Here is a 20,852-nt window from a genome sequence, read left to right on the forward strand (position 1 = left end):
GCAATGACCTGAAGAACCAGTATTGGGGCAATTAAATGCTTGACCTCCAATACTCCTGACCATCTCCCTTTTGTATGTAATATATTTTCAACCATTGGAGATATCCCCCCCTTGATACCTGTTAATTTCCATCAGATTAGAATTCTTTGATGTCAAGTGTAGTCACGTGTACCTCACATGTGTGATTCAGCTCTTTGGTCTATGTTTGGAACCACAGCGTCGTAATGTCTAGAGCTGAGTGGTCCTGGCAAAACTCAAATCAAATTCTGATGAACAGCCTCTGACCTGAACCATAGACTGCTTCTCTCATCTTGCATGTTATTGTTTACCTGTAGATGTTATTTTATTCTGCATTGTTAGTTTTGTCTGTTCTTCCTCATGCACTGTGTAATGATTTTAAAGTTCAAAGTAAATTTTGTTTTCAAAGTACGTACATGTCACCAATACGACCCTGAGGGATTCCTTTTGCTGCTGGCATTCTCAGCAAATCTATAGAACAGTAGCTATTAAACAGGATCAATGAAAAACAAACTGTGCAAACGCAAATATAAGTATATAGCAATAAATAACGAGTATGAAATAACAAGATAAAGAGTCCTTAATGTGAAATCATCGGTTGTGGGAACATCAGAAATAGAATGAGTGTAGTTATCCCCTTTTATTCAAGAGCCTGATGGTTGAGGCGTAGTAATTGTTCTTGCAAGTCTGTGGTGCAAGTCCTGAGGCACTTCTACCTGATAGCAGCAGTGAGAAAAGAGTATGCTGTGGATGATGAGGGTTTTTGATGATGGATGCTGCTTTTCTGTGGCAATGTTTCATGTAGATGTGCTCAATCAGTTGATCTGTTTGCGCAGTATGCAAGCCAAGGTTTCCACTGTGTTGAACTGCCTCTATCAGAGAACTTTAGGTTCAGACCCAGGGAATAATTGTCAAGCACCACCACACAAAATGCAGGCCAGGCAGCATCTATAGGGAGAAGCACTGTCGAAGTTTCGGGCCGAGACCCTTCGTCAGGCACAGTTTACTTAAAATTGCATGCTGTTTATCAGCAAGCTTGCGTCGCTCAGTTGAACTACAGAGTCCTGCTCACAGAGCTTGGGAAAATCTGCAAATCAAGTGAGCACCTGAGTACTGTCTGAGCTGCTGTTATACATCTGTTATGACATACCTACTTTGATAAGGGTACACTGGCAGCTTTCTCATGCAAGAAACACTGTTTTGTTCATACATTATTTTCACAGCATGGCTTGACAAGCTGCCAATAAGGTTTTCGCCCTTTTAATTCTGCATATAATTCCTCAACTGTACCTCGGTACATCTTCATCATTATGTGTTGTGTTATATGATATGGGTGATCGTGATCTCATGCCCATGATTGTTTTTGGGAAATATTTTACATTACCTCTTCTGAGCAGTGTCTTTACAAGAAGGGTGACCCCATCATTATGAGTACTCTTCAGAGCTTGTCTGCCTGACGTCAGTGGTTGCATACCCAGGACTTGTGATATGCATCAGCTGCTCATACTACCACCCACCACCTGCTTCCTGGCTGCCCATGACCCTGATTGGTGGGCTAAGCAGGTGCTACGCCTTGCCCAAGGGTAACCTGCAGGCTAGCGAGGCAAGAACGCCTTGCATCTCCTTTGGTAGAGATATACCTTCGCCCTGCCACCCAATACCTTGACACACATCACCATAATAAAAAATATTCCCAATATCTGCAATTATTTTGGTTTTTCACAGCAGTGATTGAATTATTGATGAGTGAAGGGTTACTTGATATCATCGCTGACAAACCTTGCCATCACTTTGCTGCTGTTTAGCTAATGACCTTGGAGGGTTTTTTTGCCTGATAGCCACTTAATTGTACACCACTGTCTGTGAATCGATGTAACATGACCAGTATTTCAAACTGATCACTTAAGGTATAAGATCACTTGGCTCTCTCCATTCCATTTTGTTTTTCTATGTCTAGCACATCTGCATCCCTGTGGTGCATCTTGACCCAGTTAACTTCTCAGTTTTAGTTGTGCTACTTCTGCCATGTGGTTCTACCCGACTCCTGAAACCTAGACCTGCCAAACACTGCTTACAAGGTCCATCTGCCCGGATCAACTGGTTTTAAGTCTCCAGTAACCTGCCTTTGCCCTTCTCCTGTCAGTGGAAACTGTTCCATTGGGCTTAGTAGCTAAGCCATAATTAAGTTGGTGAGGTTGAGGTCAATCGGATTTATCTTCTGTGGTAGTTCAGTCACTACCTGGCACTGAACCAGTTTTTTCCATAGATGCTGCCTTGCCTGCTGAGTTCCTCCAGCATTTTGTGTGTGCAGTCTGGTAGCCATTTGTGTTAGGAGTCCGTCATCAGTGGTGTTACCATTGCTGCTGCTTCCAAATACTTTTCAACCTGGAGGCGCAACGATACATCAACTGAAGGGGGACGATCGGTAATAAAGGGGGAAGTTCCTTTGGCCATGTTTGACCAGATGCCATTCCTGACTTCGTGAAATCTGGAGTCAATATTGAGGGCTCTCAGAGCTACTGCTGACTGCCTGTACACTAATACTAATCCGAAAGCCACCTCTGGTGGCTGTGGCTGGCAGAACCAGACAGATCCTGGGATTGTTATGAAGGGAGTTTAGCCTGTTGTCCATAAGGTATGGTTCTATAAGTAAAACTACTTCAGGCTGCTGCTTGAGCCATCTGTGGGACAGTTTTCCAGTCTAGGTACAAGTTTTGTTTGTGAATTGGATTTTGCAAGGTTTCTTGCTAAGTTGTAATTGCAGGAATATACTTGCATTAAAAGGTGGACACAGGGGCTCCCTTGTTTACTCCCAGAATTGCTCCACAGGTCAAAAAGTCTAACACTCAGCCACTAATCTGGGACAGTTCTCCAGCTTGATACTTTAGTGGTTTGGGTACTGAAGAATATTGGAAATCAGAAATATCAGTATTGATTTCCATGAATTCCCATTGCAAATTAGATAATGGAGGCTGGGCATTATCCATCCTGCTGGTAAAATCTGTATCTTGTTAGTGGTGGTACTCACACTTGAGTTGAAAGTCATGGTTTCAAACCCCACTCCAAGATGTAAAGGAATAATTGAGATCACCTCGGTTTATGGGATCATAGTTTGGAGTGTGTCTTTCATAATTAGCTCTTTAAGTAATTCAGTTTTTAAATTAATGACTTGTAATTGAAGATCTTGAAAGATAAAATCATAATTGCACATTTTTGTTTGTAGATTTTATGCATTCATTTGAAGCGATTCAGACACGAACTCATGTTTTCCACCAAAATCAACAACCATGTGTCATTCCCATTGGAAGGACTTGACCTTCAGCCTTTCCTTGCTAAAGACAGCCCTTCTCAAATCACAGCGTATGAACTTTTATCGGTTATCTGCCATCATGGTACAGCCAGTTGTGAGTATACTTGATTGAGATTTCAGTATGATGTGTTAAAGCCACAATGGAGCTGTAGTATTTTTGGAAAAATTAATATAATTGTTTTAAATCAACATATGGAGTACTAACCACCCATGCTTAAAAGCCTCTGAGTACTCCATTAAGAGTAATAATTTATCACATTACGAGGGGTGATTGATAAGTTTGTGGCCTAAGGTAGAAGGAGGCAATTTTAGTAAACCTAGCACATTTATTTTTCAACATAGTCCCCTCCTACATGTACACACTTATTCCAGCGGTCGTGGAGCATACGGATCTTAGACATCCAGGAAGTGTCCACAGCAGGGGTGATTGATAAGTTCGTGGACTAAAGTAGAAGGACATGTTATACAGCTCTCTTTACATGTTAATGCAGTTCAACTCTTTGAGTGTTTATGCAGAACGTTTGAAGTTAATAATTCATCAGGGGTGATTAAGTTCGTGACCTAAGGTAGAAAGAGATGAGTTATTAACTTCAAACTTTCTGCATTTTCACTCAGAGCTGACCTGCATGTGCATGTAATGAGAGCTGTATAACTCATCTCCTTCTACCTTAGGCCACAAACTTATCAATCACCCCTGCTGTGGACACTTTCTGGAGGTCCAAGATCTGTATGCTCCACGACCGCTGGACTAAGTGTGTAAATGTACTAGGTTTTTTAAAATTGACTCCTAAAATTGATATTGAACGTATCAATAACCCCTCGTATTTTGGTCTATATTTTGCTCCTGCCGTTTCTGTTTACAGGTCATTGATGTGGAATGATAGTTGCATTTTGAGATTTTTTTAATGCAAGAATTTCTTTTAAATGTAAACACAAGAAAGTTTGCAGATGCTGGAAATGCAAAGTAACACACACAAAATGCTGGAGGAATTCAACAAGTCAGGCAGCATCTATGGAAATGAATAGGTAGTTGATGTTTCAGGCTGAGACTCTTCTTCGGGATGGTTAAATGTTTCCTACTGCAGCTAACCAATGAAGTAAATCTAAGAATTAGATTTTGCTAACCAGGATTTCCTCGTCCAGCATTGTCTTTGATTTCGCCTTTGCATTTTACCATGGTTCAGAGGTGGTGAACATCAGGCTGGCACAGGGGTGCCACAGGTACTAGTACCCTCACAGCTCCACTGACTTTCATTTAATCCTGATCTTCAGTACTAACTATGTGAAGTTTGCGAAGCATCGCTGTCTGGTATGGGGGGGTGGTGGTGGGGTGCTACTGCTCAGGACCGAAAGAAGCTGCAGAGGGTTGTAAATTTGGTCAGCTCCATCTTGGGTACTAGCCTACAAAGTACCCAGGACACTTTCAAGGAGCGGTGTCTCAGAAAGGCAGCGTCCATTATTAAGGACCTCCAGCACCCCGGGCATGCCGTTTAATCTCTGTTACCATCAGTAACAGCTACTTCCCCTCTACCATCCAATTCCTAAATAGATATTGAACCCATGAACACTACCTCACCTTTTTAATATATGTTTTTTGCACGATTTTTAATCTATTCAATACACGTATACAGTCGACCCTCCTTATCCGTGGATTCCGCATGCGCGAATTCAACCAACTGCGAATCACGAAAACTGGCAGTGCTCTTCCAGCACTTATTGTTCGAGCATGTACAGACTTTTTTTTCTTGTCATTATTCCCTAAACAATGCAGTATAACAACTATTTTACATAGCATTTACATTGTATTAGGTATTATAAGTAATCTAGAGTTGATTTAAAGTATACGGGAGGATGTGTCTGGGTTATCATGCATCAGAATAAAAAAAATCGGAAGTTCTCTTACTAAGTAAATTGGAACAGATACATCCAGTATTATTTAGCGTCAGTTAGTCAGACGTTTGTCTTAGTATATAGTATATATTTTACCTTTCTATGCATATAAAACACTTAAGAACGTATATTTCAGCACCGGACTTGGGAACAGAAGTTCTCAGGACTTGAGACTCCCTAGCGTGCTGTCCAAATGCTGGGTTGATGTGGAGGATTAAAAACCCAAAACCTAATAATTAAACCACTGCGATGCTTAGTAATAATTGTAGCTTTCATCGGGGCAGAGCCTTTCTCACTTTATCCTTTAAAATTGTTCCGATCGTTGACCGACCTAGCCTAACGCTTTTCCAGTGACTGATGGTGTTTCACCTCTTTCCGATCGCTTTATTATTTCCACTTTATTTTCAATCATGATTATTTTCATGAACAGAAACACTGCGCATTCAGAGCTCTGGCGCTGGGTCCTAATGTCCACTTCTGAGACAGGTTAAATAAGGTCTGGAGTTCTGCTGGGTCCTAAGGTTCACCGGATTGAGACAGGTTGAATAAGGGACTTGAGCATCCACGAATTTTGGTATCCGCGAGGGGTCCCGGAACCAATCCCCCGTGGATAAGGAGGGTTGACAGTACTGTAATTAATTTAGTTGTTTATTATTAGTTTTTTTCTTCTATATTGTGTATTGCATTGAATTGCTGGTGCTAAGTTAACAAATTTCACGACACATGCTGGTGATAGTAAACCTGGTTCTGATTCTGATTGCACATTCTCCCTTAGACAGACATTGCCAGGGCTTGGGGATCTGAGTTAAAAGGAAAGGTTGAACAAGTTAGGACTTTATTCCCTGGAGTGCAGATGAATAAGGGAGAGAACTTAAAGAGGAATACCCAATTATGAGGGGTATAGATAGGGTAGGTGAGACTCATCAGCCACGGTTGGCAGCTGATCTAGGAGAAGGAAAACTCTGACCTGCAACCTTTGCTGCCTTGCAGCTACACCCACTCATGGGGAAGGCTTCGGGAGTAACCTCTTGCAGGAAAAATGTGGAGCTGGAGTCTTACTTGAGTTCAACACTGAATACAACTCCTGCATCGCTCCTGGTACCGAACCATATCAGCCTCTGCCATTCCTTTGGGTTCATCAGAAGCATGGAAGTGGGGAGCTTGCTACAAAAGCAGCAGCTTGCTCTTCATATTGTACTGTCCTGGCTTACGTATCTAAATAGCCAGGACGCAACATCCATGGTTGACCCTGTCTGATGGAGGCCTCGGTGAAAGCACGCAGGTCTTTCCCCTCTCAGGTTGGGTGAGACTAGAACTAGAGGACATAGATTTAGGGCAAAAGGTGAATCTGAGGGGAAACTTCACTCAGGGTGTTGAGAATGTCGAATGAATTGACAGCGAAGTAGTGGATGTGGGTTCAATTGTAACGTTAAGAGAAGTTTGCATAGGTGCATGGATGAGAGAGGTGCATGGACGATTCTGATTGAGTTGCAGGTTGATGGGACATGACGGAAGACCAGTCCAGCATGGACTGCATGGGCCAAAGGGCCCGTTTCTGTGCAGTGGTTTTCTATGATCCCAGTGCCCTGGTTTCTTCCCAGATCCCAAAGATAGGCCTATTCGCAGGTTAACTGGTTGCTGTAATTGCTCCTGGTGCGGAGGTGGATGGGTGGAATTAATGAGCACATGAAGGAAAGTAGGTTGCAGCCAAACATACTTAGGCATCCTAAATTATAGAAATGTGGTTTGGACTTTGGTGGGTTCTTCAATGTGGAGGATCCATCTTCAGAACTGCCCTGGAATTATGGACAGGCAACAAAGCCGTGCCCCACAGCTACAGAAGGCATCAGAATTTTTTTTAAAAATTCAATGTCTGTAACAGTTGGAGACATAACATTATTGTAATTGAAGTAAACGATCAGTAATTACACCACATAAGAATAATTTAAAACATTGTTCAGGAAGTACAGGAGGTCCGTTCAAAAGTTTGATAAGAGCAGGATAGAAGCTGTTTTTGAGAATAGTGTTTTCAGGGTTTTGTATCTTCTGCCCAATGAGATGGGGGGGGGGGGGAATGAGAATGTCCAGGATGGATGAGATATTTGATTATGCTGGCTGCTTTACTGAGGCAGCGAGAAGTATAGAGTGAATACATGGACAAGAAACTAGTTCCTGTAAGCCATTATGCGTCCAGACAGAATAACGTTATTTGCCTCTTTATTTGTCATTTGCAGTTTTTAAAATTTTTTTATAACCTTTAGTAATATTTATGATTTGATCTTTATTCTTGCTGCAGAACAAATTTCACAACATGCTGTATGTCCGTAATAATAAACCTGATTCTATACTGTATATACTTTGAAATTTCTGCCAGTAATGATCTATAGATTATTCTCCACCCAGTGATTAAAAGTGTGTTACTAATTCATCACTCCATCATTTAATCCCTGTCATTTCTGCTGTTCCAAGTTCACCAATGTCCCTAATTCCTCAAGAGGCTAAAGAAAATCTGGCATGACCCGTTGGTCATTTAATTTTTTTATCGATGCACCTTGGCTTGATATATGTGGCAATTGTTCTGCATGTGACTACATAAAACTGCAGAGATTTCTGGACACAGAAACTAGCCTCCCCTCCATGGACTCCGTCTATTCATCTTGCTGCCTCAGTAAAGCAACAGCATAATCACAGATATCACCCACCCTGAACATTCTCCCTTCTCCTCTCACCCTTCAGCAAAGGGGGCAAAAGCCTGAAAGCATGTGCTACCAGACTCGAGGACAGCTTCGACCCCATTGTTAACTTTAGAAGGTGCCCTAGTACAATACAATGGACTCTTGACCTCACTATCTACCTTGTTATGATTCCACATCCTGTTGACTACTTGTATTTTCTCTGTAGCTGTGACACCTTATTCTGTGTAACACACACACCGAATTCTGGGGGATCTCAGCAGGTCAGGTAGCATCTATGGAGAGAAAAACAGTGTTTCAGGCCAAGACCTCTGCCTGCAATGTTGACTTTTGATTCTTTTCCGTAGGTGCTACCTGAAATGCTGAGTTTCCTCAGCTTATTGTGCATGCTACTCTAGATTTTCAGCATCTGCAGAATCTCTTTATGACTTTAATTGGTGTTATACTTTATATTAATTCCCTGTGTAATGATTTAATCAGTGTGAGCAGAATGCAAGGCAAGTTTTTCACTATATCTCAGTACATGCAACAATAATAAACCAGAACCAATTCTTTGTTCTAACAGAATAAGCTTTTATTATAATTAAACTTTATAATATTTTATAATTAAATATTTACTCTGTTTTATCGCATTATCTTCACAAAGAAAATACTGGAGCAGTAGTCTAACTGGATTGCTGGAGTAATTTGAGAGTATTAATGTTAAAGGTTTAGAAAGTTCCCTCAGAAGGTAGTAAATCTGAGGAATGAAATGTTTTTGAATAAATAACCACAAAATTGATGGTGAACATGGGCTGAGTATTGTTAGTCTTTTTCCCAGGGAGGGAGTCTCTGGGTGGTGGGATGGAGCTACATGTCTACCAAAGGAAGTGGAGGGTGCACCTTCCCCACCTTCCCTCTGCTAGCCTACAGGTCACCCTTGAGCAAGGTGCAGCACCTGCTTAGCAGGCCCCCCCCACCCCCCGCAGTCAGGGCCACCTGCAGAGTTCCCTTGAAGGTGTGCATGTGCACATTTGTTGCTACTAAAGCACAGAAGAATTAAAGTGTGCCCAAAAGGTTGTCACCCTCTACCCCGTTGGCATGTTAAGTATATTTCACAATCGTACACAATCACATTTCCTTTTCCGGTTTCTGATGCAGACGTTGTTAACAGCATGGAGTTTGTGATGATTTGTCTGCAGATTATAGAACTAGTTTTTATTGAAGAAATTATTCAGTGTGCACATGTTGCTGTCACAGGGAAAAAAATTGCATAGCATAGGATTTTTGCATGCACTGGTCATTACAAATTAGAGGGAATATTGGTCACGTGAATTCATGGGAGCAGTTGGTGGACTGGGCTGTGTTCAAGAACTTAACAGAGGATCTGAGTGAGTACACCACAGTCGTCGTGGACTTTATTAAAACAGTGATGGACAAGTGTGTCCTCACAAAATTATTCAGGGTCTTCCCCATTGGAAGCGCTCTGCTGAAAGTGAAACCATGAAATCTGCAATCTACTGAAGTCCAGATCACTGGCATTCAAGTCTGGCAACCTGATAATAAACTAAAATTCAAGAGGATAGTGGGGTTGAGATGCATCTCTACCAAAGGAAGTGTAAGGCACTCCTTCCCTGTGCTAGCCTGCAGGTCAACCTTGGGCAAGGTGTAGCACCTGCTTAGCCCCTTGGGGGGATCCAAGGAGAGCAATCCCCCGATCAGGGTCACATGAAGCCTTGGGAGCAGGTGGTGGACGGTCGTATGATCATATCACGAGTCCTGCTTTGCGACCAATGACACTGGGCAGACAATCTCTGAAGAGTATTGATGATGGCTGGGGTCACCCATCTTGTAAAGACACTGCCCAGAGGAAGACAATGGCAAATCACTTCTGCAAAACAAATTGCTAAGACCAATAATGGCCATGAAACTAATGTCACCTACTCGTATGACACAGCACGTAATGATGATGATGAGGGGAGTCTCAAACTAGAGGGCATATGTTTAGGGTCAAGGTGAGAAGGGAAGGAATTGAATAAGACTTGAGGGGCAAGTTTTCCCACACATAGGGGGATGGGTATGTGGGACAAGCTGCCAGAAGAAGTGGTAAGAGGTGGGTATAATTACAGTTCTTAAGAGATATTTGGGCAGTTTTGTGGAATGGATAGGTTTCAAAGCATTGTCCAAACACAGACAAGTGGACTAACCCATGATGCACTTCGATGTGTTGGGTCAAAGAGCCTGTGTCTTTGCTGTATAGCCCAATGGCTTCAGTAAACTAGAGAGAAGTTCAAAGTCAGACTCCTCCTAAGGAGCCTTTCTATCTTCAGCATTCAAAGTATTTTGCCATTTTGATATTGTCTAGTTGGGGGATAGAAAGCTAGGGCTGACATAATGATGCAGAGGGCCGAGGGAGACCTTGGCAGAGTAAGTAGCCAGGGCGCCATGGTAGCATAGCAGTTAGCGTGACACTATTACAGTTTGGGGCACCAGACTTTGGTGTTCAATTTTGATGTCATCTGTAAAGAGTCTGTACATTCTCCCTGTAAAGTGCATAGTTTTCTCTGGATGCTTCAGTTTCCTCTAATAGTCCAAAGACGTACTGGTTAGTATGTTTTTATGGTCATTGTAAATTGTCCCATGACTAGGCTAGGTTTAATTTGGGGGTTTCTGGGTAGCATGGTTCAAAGGGCTTGAAGGGCCTACTCCACGCTGTCTCAATAAATAAATAAATTTATTAAAGCAGTAAATATAACCAAGACAGATGAAGGCAAGGGATATGTTTTCAATCATAGTCACTGAAGTTCTATGTCTCTTAATTGCTCTCCTTGGATTTCAAGGAGAATAGAGAATTGAGTTTTTACTTGCCCCGTGTGGAAAATTGTTACCAAATTCATAAGTATGCAGGAGTTCTGGTCATATTCTCTACATACTAATAATAAACGCTAAGCCAGGGACCAAGGAGGCTTATTTAGTAGTGCTTTTCTCAGTGTACCTATTTTTAAGATTGCTATGCGTTTGCTCCAGTTTAGATTTCTCATTTTGTTTTCTCACTACAGGTGGCCATTACACTGCTTTTTGTCTAAATGAGCTGAATGGTCGATGGTATGAGTTTGATGACCAAACTGTATCGGAAGTGTCTGAGTCAACTGTGCAGAATGCAGAGGCTTACGTGTTGTTCTACAGGTAACTTCTATTCTTAATGAAAGCCATTGGTTTTTGTTTTCAATGGAAAGGTGCATGAAATGTCGCGGTTAGCACTATGCTATTACATCTCGGTACATCTGAGTTCAGAGTTCAATCCCAGCATCCTCCATAAGGAATCTCCTACCTATGAAATGCATGGGTTTTTTCCAGGTCCTGCGGTTTCCTTCCATAATCCAGGGATGTTACAAGTAGATTAATTTGCCAATGTAAATTGTTCCGTGATTAGGAATAAATTGGGGTTGTTGGGTGGTGTGGCTCATTGTATCTCTAAGTAAAAATTTAAAAATTGTTTATTCCTTTCCATAGATGCTATCTAACCTGCTGACTTCCTCCAGTATTTTGTGTGTGTTATCCATACTTTTTATATGCCTTTGAAATGTCTGCTATGTGCATTTGACTGTTCTGATGGTCTACACACTCTATTCAGCTTTGGCAATGAGTTAATTTTTTAATGTATATTTTGTTTGGTTGTTAGTCACTGCACTGTTTACTGAATGTCCTCAGTCTAATAAGGATAGTCATTTCTTTATGGAGAAAAAGAAGCACAATAGATTAATAAACACAAGAGATTGTGCAAATGCTGGAAATCCAGAGCAATACAGACAAAATGCTGGAGGAACTCAGCAGGTCAGGCAGCATCTATGGGAAGGAATAAACAATTGACATTTGGACCAAGACCATTCATCAGGGCCAGAAAAGAGGGGGAAGATGCCAGAATAAAAAGATAGGGGGAAGGGAGGGAGAGCAGCAGAAATCACAGGAGAAGCAGCGAGAGGGTCTCACTGAATTCCTGTCAAAGAATAGATTTAAACTTCTTCAGAGTCAACATACCTTGAAGGGGCTTCACAGTGGAGTGGCAAGTCACAGACACGAGGTTCTGCAGATGCTGGAAATCTATCTGTAGTAATCCTTTCCCTCTCTCTCTCTCCTCCCCCCCCCCCCTCTTATTCTGGCTTCTTCCCCCTTCCTTTCCAATCCTGATGAAGGGTCTTGGCCCAAAGCAGCAACACTCTATTCTTCTCTGTTGATGCTGCTTAACCTACTGATTTTGTCCAGCAGTTTGTATGTGTGTCGCACAAATGATTACAATTCTTCCACCATCAACAATTTACAGATACAATTTACACTTTTACCACATTAAGTTTAAAATAATTGTGAAGTCATCTTGCCTGCGAAATATTTTGTTTCAGGTTCACTGGATTCTTTCTCTCAGCTCTATGGTAAACCTGATCTGATTGCAATGTTGCAAAAAAAGAACAATTGCCTTTAGGGGAGCTGCATAATTTATAATATTCAGAACTGTAATCAGATTATTTCTGATTTCCAAAGGAATGTGTAGAGTTTGAAGTTGGTTCCAGCAGTGGCTGTACATGCTGCAGCTACTTTTATAAATAGCACACTGCAGTTTCTCTCTGCCTTTGCTGCAGCCTAGGAAAACAATAAATGACTACAGTGCACTTGCTTTATATGCTATAAAGTCTGCACAGTGCGGAACTTGGAATTCTTCTGCCAAACCTTTGAATGCAGGCCTGTCTTAACTATTATGGTTTACATTACTAAGCTTGTTTAGAGTTGAATCTCACCGTCAAAGAGTCATGTTATAACCCTTATTTTTGCTTACTATTCTAGATGAGTCCCACCTGTTAGTGAGTATTTTCACTTATTCCAGAAGACCATAAGACATAGGAGAAAAATTAGGCCATTGGACCCATCAAGTCTGCTCCACCATGGATGTTAATGGTTTTCCCCTCCTCAGCCCCAGTCCCCAGCCTTCTTCCCATAACCTTTGATGCCACGGCCAATCAAGAACCTATCAAGCTCAGCCTTAAATACACCCAATGACCTGGCCTCTGCTGCTGCCTGTGGTAACAAGTTCCATAAATTCACCACCCTTTGGCAAAAGAAACTTCTCCACATCTGTTTTAAATGGACACTCCTCTATCCTGAGGCTGTGCCCTCCTGGCTCCCCCACCACGTGAAACTTCGTCTCCATATCTTCTCTCTGTAGGCCTTTCAACATTCAAAACATTTCAGTGGGGTCCCCTGCCCCCTGCATCCTTCTAAATTCCTGTGAGTACAAGCCTCTGTCTTTCCTGGAATCACCCTTGTGAACCTCCTGTGAATCCATTCCAATGTCAGGACATCTTTTCTTAGATAAGAAGCCCAAAACGGTTCATAGTACTCAAGGTGAGGCCTCATCAGTGCCTTAAAGTGCCAGCATCACATTCCTGCTGTTATATTCTAGACCACGGGTGGGCAACCTTAAGCACAAATGATTTTCTAGTGTGCGTTATTCATTAATTTGAGGCAAAACATAACCAGATGTATTTAAATGGATAATTCCCATATTTCAAGTTTTTTATGGCATTTACCTGGCCCATTGTCCGCTCATTAATACGCGATCCGGCCTACAGAGGCAAAAAGGTTGCTGACCCCTGTTCTAGACCTCTTGAAATGAATGTTAACATTGCATATGCCTTCCTTACCACTGACTCAACCTGCAAGTTAACCTTTAGGGTGTTCTGCACAAGGATTCTCAAGTCCCCATTCATCTCAGAATTTTGGATTTTCTCCTGTTTAGAAAATAGTCTGCACATTTATTTCTGCTACCAAAGTGCAGGCATTTTCCAACACTGAATTTCATTTGCTACTTCCTTGTCCATTCTCATAATCAGTCTAAATCCTTCTGCGGTCTTCCTGTTTTCTTATCTCAACCTGTCCCTCCACCAATCTTCATATCATCTGCAAACTTGGCATTGATATATCATTGATATACAGCCTAAAAAGTAGTCCCGTCACTGATCCCTACAGAATACCACAAGTCACTGGCAGCCAACCATTCGCTGCCTCCTATCAATCAGCCAATGCTGTAACCATGCCGGTAATTTTCCTGTAATGCCACGAGCTCTTAATTGGGTAAGCAGCCTCATGTGAGGTACCTTGTCAAAGGCTTTCTGAAAATCCAGATGTACAACATTCACTGCATCCTTTTTATATATCCTCCTTGTAATTCTCAAAGAATTCTAACAGGTTTGTCAGACAAGATTTTCCCTGAAGGAAACCATGCTGACGTTGTCCCCTCTTGTCCTGTATCACCAGGTATTCTAGAACTTCATCCTTAACAATTGACTCCAACATCTTCCCAACCACTGAGATGAGGTTAACTGGTCTATAATTTCCTTTCTGCTATCTACCTCCTTTCTTAAAGAATGAAGTGACATTTGCAATTTTCCGGTCCTCTGGCACCATGGCTTTTGGAAGATCATTACTAATGCCTCCACAAACTCTACCGCTACCTCTTTCAGAACCCTAGGTTGCTGTTAATCTTGTCCAGTGACTTGTGTACTTTTAGGCCTTTTAGCTTTTCGAGCACCTCCTCCCTTGTAATAGTAACTGCACTCCTCTTCCCTCATGCCCTTCAACACCTGGCACACTGCTAGTGTTTTCTACAGTGAAGACTGATGCAAAATACTCATTTAGTTCATCTGCCATCTCCTTGTCCCCAATTATTATTTCTCCTGCCTCATAATCTAGTGGTCCTATATTCACTCTAATCTCTCTTTTATTCTTTATATATTTGAAAAAGATTTTTCTATCCTTGATATTGTTTACTAGCTTGCTTTCATATTTTATCTTTTCCATCTTAATGATTCTTTTAAACACAAAGTACACTGCAGATGCTGTGGTCAAATCAACATATACAAACAAGCTGGATGAAGTCAGCAGGCTGGGCAGCATCCGTTGAAACAAGCAGTCAACGTTTCGGGCCGAGACCCTTCATCAGGACGTCAGGACGAAGGGTCTCGGCCTGAAACGTTGACTGCTCATTTCAACTGATGCTGCCCAACCTGCTGAGTTCATCCAGCTTGTTTGTATGTGTTAATGATTCTTTTAGTTGCTCTCTATAGATTTTTAAAAGTTTCCCATTCCTCTATGTTCCTGCTAATTTTTGCTTTGTTGTACACCCTCTCTTTTGCTTTTACGTTAGCTTTAACTTACCATGTCAGGCACGGTTGCACTGTTTTGCCATTTGAGTATTTCTTTGTTTTTGGAATACATCTATCCTACACCTTCCTTATTTTCCTCAGAAACTCAAGCCATTGCTGCTCTGCTGTCATCCCTACCAGCATCTCCATACATTTTACTTTGGCCAATGCTGGTCTCATACTACTGTAATTTCCTTTATTCCACTGAAATACTGCTAAGTCAGACTTTATTTTTGTCCTATCAAATTTTGTTGAACTCAATTATATTGGGATCACTGCCTCCGAAGGGTTCTTTTACCTTAAGCTCCCTTTATCACCTCCAGTTCATTACATAACACCCAATCCAGTATAGCTGATCCTCAGTAGGCTCAATGACACGCTGCGCTAAAAAACCATCTTGTAGGCATTCAACAAATTCACTCCCTTGAGATCAATTACCAATCTGATGTTCCCAACCTACCAGCTGTTTACTGTCTATCAGTTATGTGTATTCATGTTAACCATATTTTCAGAAAAGGCTGTTTTTCAGAGAAAAAGATGTCTTTCAGAAAAGTATCTATCTCAAGATGGTGCTGGTGGAAAAACAACAATGCTTTGTGGGCAGCTTACAAAACTTATAAATATACTTCTTCTGAACGATTCTTACTGCAATCAGCAGCCTGTAATTTCCCCTTACATAACATACTTTTGAATCATTGAATCAACATAACATACTTTTGATTGAACTGGTTGGTTGCCGGTTACCAGTAGTGTTCAGCAGGGGTCAGTGTTGGGGCCGCTTCTTTTTACACTGTATATCAATGATTTAGATTATGGATTAAATGGTTTTGTGGCTAAGTTTGTACGGATGACACCAAGATAGGTGGAGGAGCAGGAAGTGTTGAAGAAACGGAAAGGTTGCAGAGAGACTTGGTCAGTTTAGGAGAGTGGGCAAAGAAATGGCAGATGAGATACAATGTTGAGAAATGTACAGTTGTACGTTTTGGAAGAAGAAATAATCCGACAGATTATTATTTAGATGGGGAGAAAACTCAAAAATCGGAAGTGCAAAGGGACTAGAGGGTCCTTATACAGGATACCCTAAAGGTTAACCACCAGGTTGGATCAGCAGTAAAGAAAGCGAATGCTATGTTGGCATTCATTTCAAGAGGAATAGTGTATAAGAGTAAGGAGGTGTTGATGAGGATCTATGAGGCACTGGTGAGACCTCATTTGGAATACTGTGTGCAGTTTTGGGCCCCCTATCTTAAAAGGGATGTACTGATGTTGGAGAGAGTTCAGAGAAGATTTACAAGGATGATTCCTGGAATGTAGGGGCTAACATATGAGGAGCATTTGTCATCTCTTGGACTGTATTTATTAGAGTATAGAAGAATGAGAGGGGATCTCATAGAAACATTTCGAATGTTGAAAGGGTTGGACAGAGTAGATGTGGAAAGGCTGTTTCCCTTGGTGGGTGAGTCCAGGACAAGAGGCCACAGTCTTAGAATTAGAGGGTACCCATTTAAAGCAGAGATGAGGAGAAATTTTTTTAGCCAGAGGGTCGTGGATCTATGGAATTTGTTTCCACATACAGCTGTGGAGGCCTGATCATTGAGGGTGTTCAAGGAGGAGATTGATAGGTATCTAATTAGTCAGGGTATCAAGGGATATGGGGAAAAAGCCAGAAATTAGGACTAGATGGGAGAATAGTTTAGCTCATGGTGGAGTGGCAGAGTAGACTCGATGGGCCGAATGGCCTACTTCTGCTCCTTTATCTTGTGATCATCTTAACAAACTAGCGCTTTCATGATCATGAATGAGGAATTGCTGCATTGTCTGTTTCATGGAGACATGGCTCACTCTGGTCATGCTGGATTCAGTAATCAGACCGAAGGGCTTCATAGTACACAAGATTGACCAGACTCAGAGAAGGCAAAAGGTGGTGGTCTGCGTTTCATGATAAATTCTTTCTGGTGCTTGGAAGTGTTGCTGCACACTTGTTCCCCTGACTGTCCATTCTCCTTACTAAGAGTTCTCCGTGATCCTGACTGATGTTAAGCAGGCACTCGAGGTACTGAGTGTTGCCATCAGCAAACAAGAAATAGCCTATCCCAACACCTTTTAAATTTCAATGAGAACCAGGTTTATTATCACCAGCATGTGTCGTGAAATTTGTTAACTTAGCAGCAGCAGTTCAATGCAATATATGATAATATAGAAAAAGAGGCAACTCAATTACAGTAAGTATATGCATGTATGTTGAATAGCTTAAAATGGTGCAAAAACAGAAATAATATACATTTTAAAAAGTGAGGTAGTGTTCATGGGTTCATTGTCCATTTAGGAATCGAATGGCAGAGGGGAAGAAGCTGTTCCCGAATCGCTGAGTGCGTGCCTTTGGGCTTCCGTACCACCTTCCTGATGGTAACAATGGGAAGAGAGCTTGACCTGGGGAATGGAGGTCCTTAATAATGGACGTCATCTTTCTGAGCCAGCTCTCCTTGAAGATAGAAACATAGAAAATAGGTGCAGGAGTAGGCCATTCGGCCTTTCGAGCCTGCACCGCCATTCAGTATGATCATGGCTGATCATCCAACTCAGAACCCTGTACCTGCTTTTGCTCCATACCCCCGATCCCTTTAGCCACAAGGGCCATATCTAACTTCCTCTTAAATATAGCCAATGAACCGGCCCCAACTGTTTCCTGTGGCAGAGAATTCCACAGATTCACCAACTCTCTGTGTGAAGAAGTTTTTCCTTATCTTGGTCCTAAAAGGCTTCCCCTTTATCCTTTGTAACACTTACCCAAAAGGCTGGTATATGTCTAGGGGAAAAGGAGATCCAGCCACACACCAACCCACCTCCTGTACACGCAGGTGCTGTGAGAATCGAGTTTATGCCTCGCGCCGCCCACCGTATCAACTTTATAGAGTTTACTAACATTAACTAAAGAAGTATTAGGCAATACAATATATATATACAAGGAAAGAAAAAAACAAAAGGCACCAACTTATCAAAGTTCAGTGTAGTGCACATCGTAGGAGCTCAACCAACGAATCATCCGACCGCCACTCGTCGCACCTGGGACCACCCCGGTGGTCTTACGAGCAGTCCAGCGCCCGTCCACCTTCCTCGTCCATCTTCCTCCCGACTCTCTTCACACCCAAAAAACCCGCGAAACCCCTCCCCCAAGTTCCCAGCCTCACAAAACACAATAACATTCCCCATTGATTAACAAATGAATACAATTACCATATCAGCCATTCTAAAGCGAAACAACGGCGAGAGAAACACTTATCAGACAAAGAAGCATTCCTACTCGTAACAACCCAAAGAAGCCATTTTGAGTAACATACACAGGACATTGTACACCTTAAACTGTGACTCCTCATTCTGGACTTCCCCAACATTGGAAACAATCTTCCTGCATCGAGCCTGTCCAATCCCTTTAGAATTTTATACGTTTCAATAAGATCCCCCCTCAATCTTCTAAATTCCAGTGAGTATAAGCCTAGTCGATCCAGTCTTTCTTCATATGAAAGTCCTGCCATCCCAGGAATCAATCTGGTGAACCTTCTCTGTACTCCCTCTATGGCAAGAATGTCTTTCCTCAGATTAGGGGACCAAAACTACACACAATATTCCAGGTGCGGTCTCACCAAGGCCTTGTACAACTGCAGTAGAACCTCCCTGCTCCTGTACTCAAATCCTTTTGCTATGAATGCCAACATACCATTTGCCTTTTTCACCGCCTGCTGTACCTGCATGCCCACCTTCAATGACTGGTGTACAATGATACCCAGGTCTTGTTGCATCTCCCCTTTTCCTAATTGGCCACCATTCAGATAATAATCTGTTTTCCTGTTCTTGCAACCAAAGTGGATAACCTCACATCTATCCACATTAAATTGCATCTGTCATGAATTTGCCCACTCACCTAACCTATCCAAGTCACGCTGCAACCTCTTAGCATCCTCCTCACAGCTAACACCGCCGCCCAGCTTCGTGTCATCTGCAAACTTGGAGATGCTGCATTTAATTCCCTCGTCTAAATCATTAATATATATTGTAAACAACTGGGGTCCCAGCACTGAGCCTTGCGGTACCTCACTAGTCACTTCCTGCCATTCTGAAAAGGTCCCGTTTACTCCCATTCTTTGCTTCCTGTCTGCCAACCAATTCTCTATCCACATCAATACCATACCCCCAATACCGTGTGCTTTAAGTTTGCACACTAATCTCCTGTGTGGGACCTTGTCAAAAGCCTTTTGAAAATCTAACTATACCACATCCACTGACTCTCCCCTATCCACTCTACTAGTTACATCTTCAAAAAATTCTATAAGATTCGTCAGACATGATTTTCCTTTCACAAATCCATGCTGACTTTGTCCGATGATTTCACCTCTTTCCAAATGTGCTGTTATCACATCTTTGATAACCGACTCTAGCATTTTCCCCACCACCGATATCAGACCGGTCTATAATTTCCCGGTTTCTCTCTCCCTCCTTTTTTAAAAAGTGGGGTTACATTAGCCACCCTCCAATCCTCAGGAACTAATCCAGAATCTAAGGAGTTTTGAAAAATTATCACTAATGCATCCATTATTTCTTGGGCTACTTCCTTAAGCACTCTGGGATGCAGACCATCTGGCCCTGGGGATTTATCTGCCTTTAATCCCTTCAATTTACCTAACACCACTTCCCTACTAACATGTATTTCCCTCAGTTCCTCCATCTCACTAGACCCTCGGTCCTTTACTATTTCCGGAAGATTATTTATGTCCTCCTTGGTGAAGACAGAACCAAAGTAGTTATTCAATTGGTCTGCCATGTCTTTGTTCCCTATGATCAATTCGCCTGTTTCTGACCATAAAGGACCTACATTTGTCTTGACCAATCTTTTTCTTTTCACGTATTTATAAAAGCTTCTACAGTCAGTTTTTATGTTCCCTGCCAGCTTTCTCTCATAATCTTTTTTCCTTTCCTAATTAAGCCCTTTGTCCTCCTCTGCTGGTCTCTGAATTTCTCCTAGTCCTCAGGTGTGCCGCTTTTTTTTGCTAATTTATATGTTTCTTCTTTGGACTTGATACTATCCCTAATTTCCCTTGTCAGCCATGGGTACACTACCTTCCCTGGTTTATTCTTTTACCAAACTGGGATGAACAATTGTAGTTCATCCATGCGATCTTTAAATGCTTGCCATTGCATATCCACCGTCAACACTTTAAGTATCATTTGCCAGTCTATCTTAGCTAATTCACGTCTCATACCTTCAAAGTTACCCTTCTTTAAGATCAGAACCTTTTTTTCTGAATTAACTCTGTCACTCTCCATCTTAATGAAGAATTCCACCATATTATGGTCACTCTTACCCAAGGGGCCTCGCACGACAAGATTGCTAACTAACCCTTCCTCATTGCTCAATACCCAATCTAGAATGGTCTGCTCTCTAATTGGTTCCTCGACATGTTGGTTCAGAAAACCGTCCCGCATACATTCCAAGAAATCCTCTTCCTCAGCACCCTTACCAATTTGGTTCACCCAATCTATATGTAGATTGAAGTCACCCATTATAACTACTGTTCCTTATTTGCACACATTTCTAATTTCCTGTTTAATGCCATCCCCAATCTCACTACTACTGTTGGGTGGCCTGTACACAACTCCCACCAGCGTTTTCTGCCCCTTGGTGTTATGCAGCTCTACCCATATCGATTCCATATCCTCCAGGCTAATGTCCTTCCTTTCTATTGCGTTAATCTCCTCTCTAACCAGCAATGCTAC

General features: G+C 42.0%; 1 protein-coding gene across 2 annotated transcripts in view; it reads left to right on the plus strand.

Moving 5' to 3' along the window:
- Positions 1–20,852, plus strand: part of usp33 (ubiquitin specific peptidase 33) — a 118,845-nt gene that overhangs the window by 71,858 nt on the left and 26,135 nt on the right. For both annotated transcript variants that reach the window (XM_073062583.1, XM_073062582.1), the window contains exons 18-19: positions 3,242–3,422; positions 10,950–11,076. In XM_073062583.1, coding sequence (XP_072918684.1) covers positions 3,242–3,422; positions 10,950–11,076 — 308 coding nt within the window. The remainder of the gene's footprint in view (positions 1–3,241; positions 3,423–10,949; positions 11,077–20,852) is intronic.

Source organism: Hemitrygon akajei, chromosome 12 (assembly GCF_048418815.1).
Source record: "Hemitrygon akajei chromosome 12, sHemAka1.3, whole genome shotgun sequence".
Lineage (NCBI taxonomy): Eukaryota > Metazoa > Chordata > Chondrichthyes > Myliobatiformes > Dasyatidae > Hemitrygon > Hemitrygon akajei.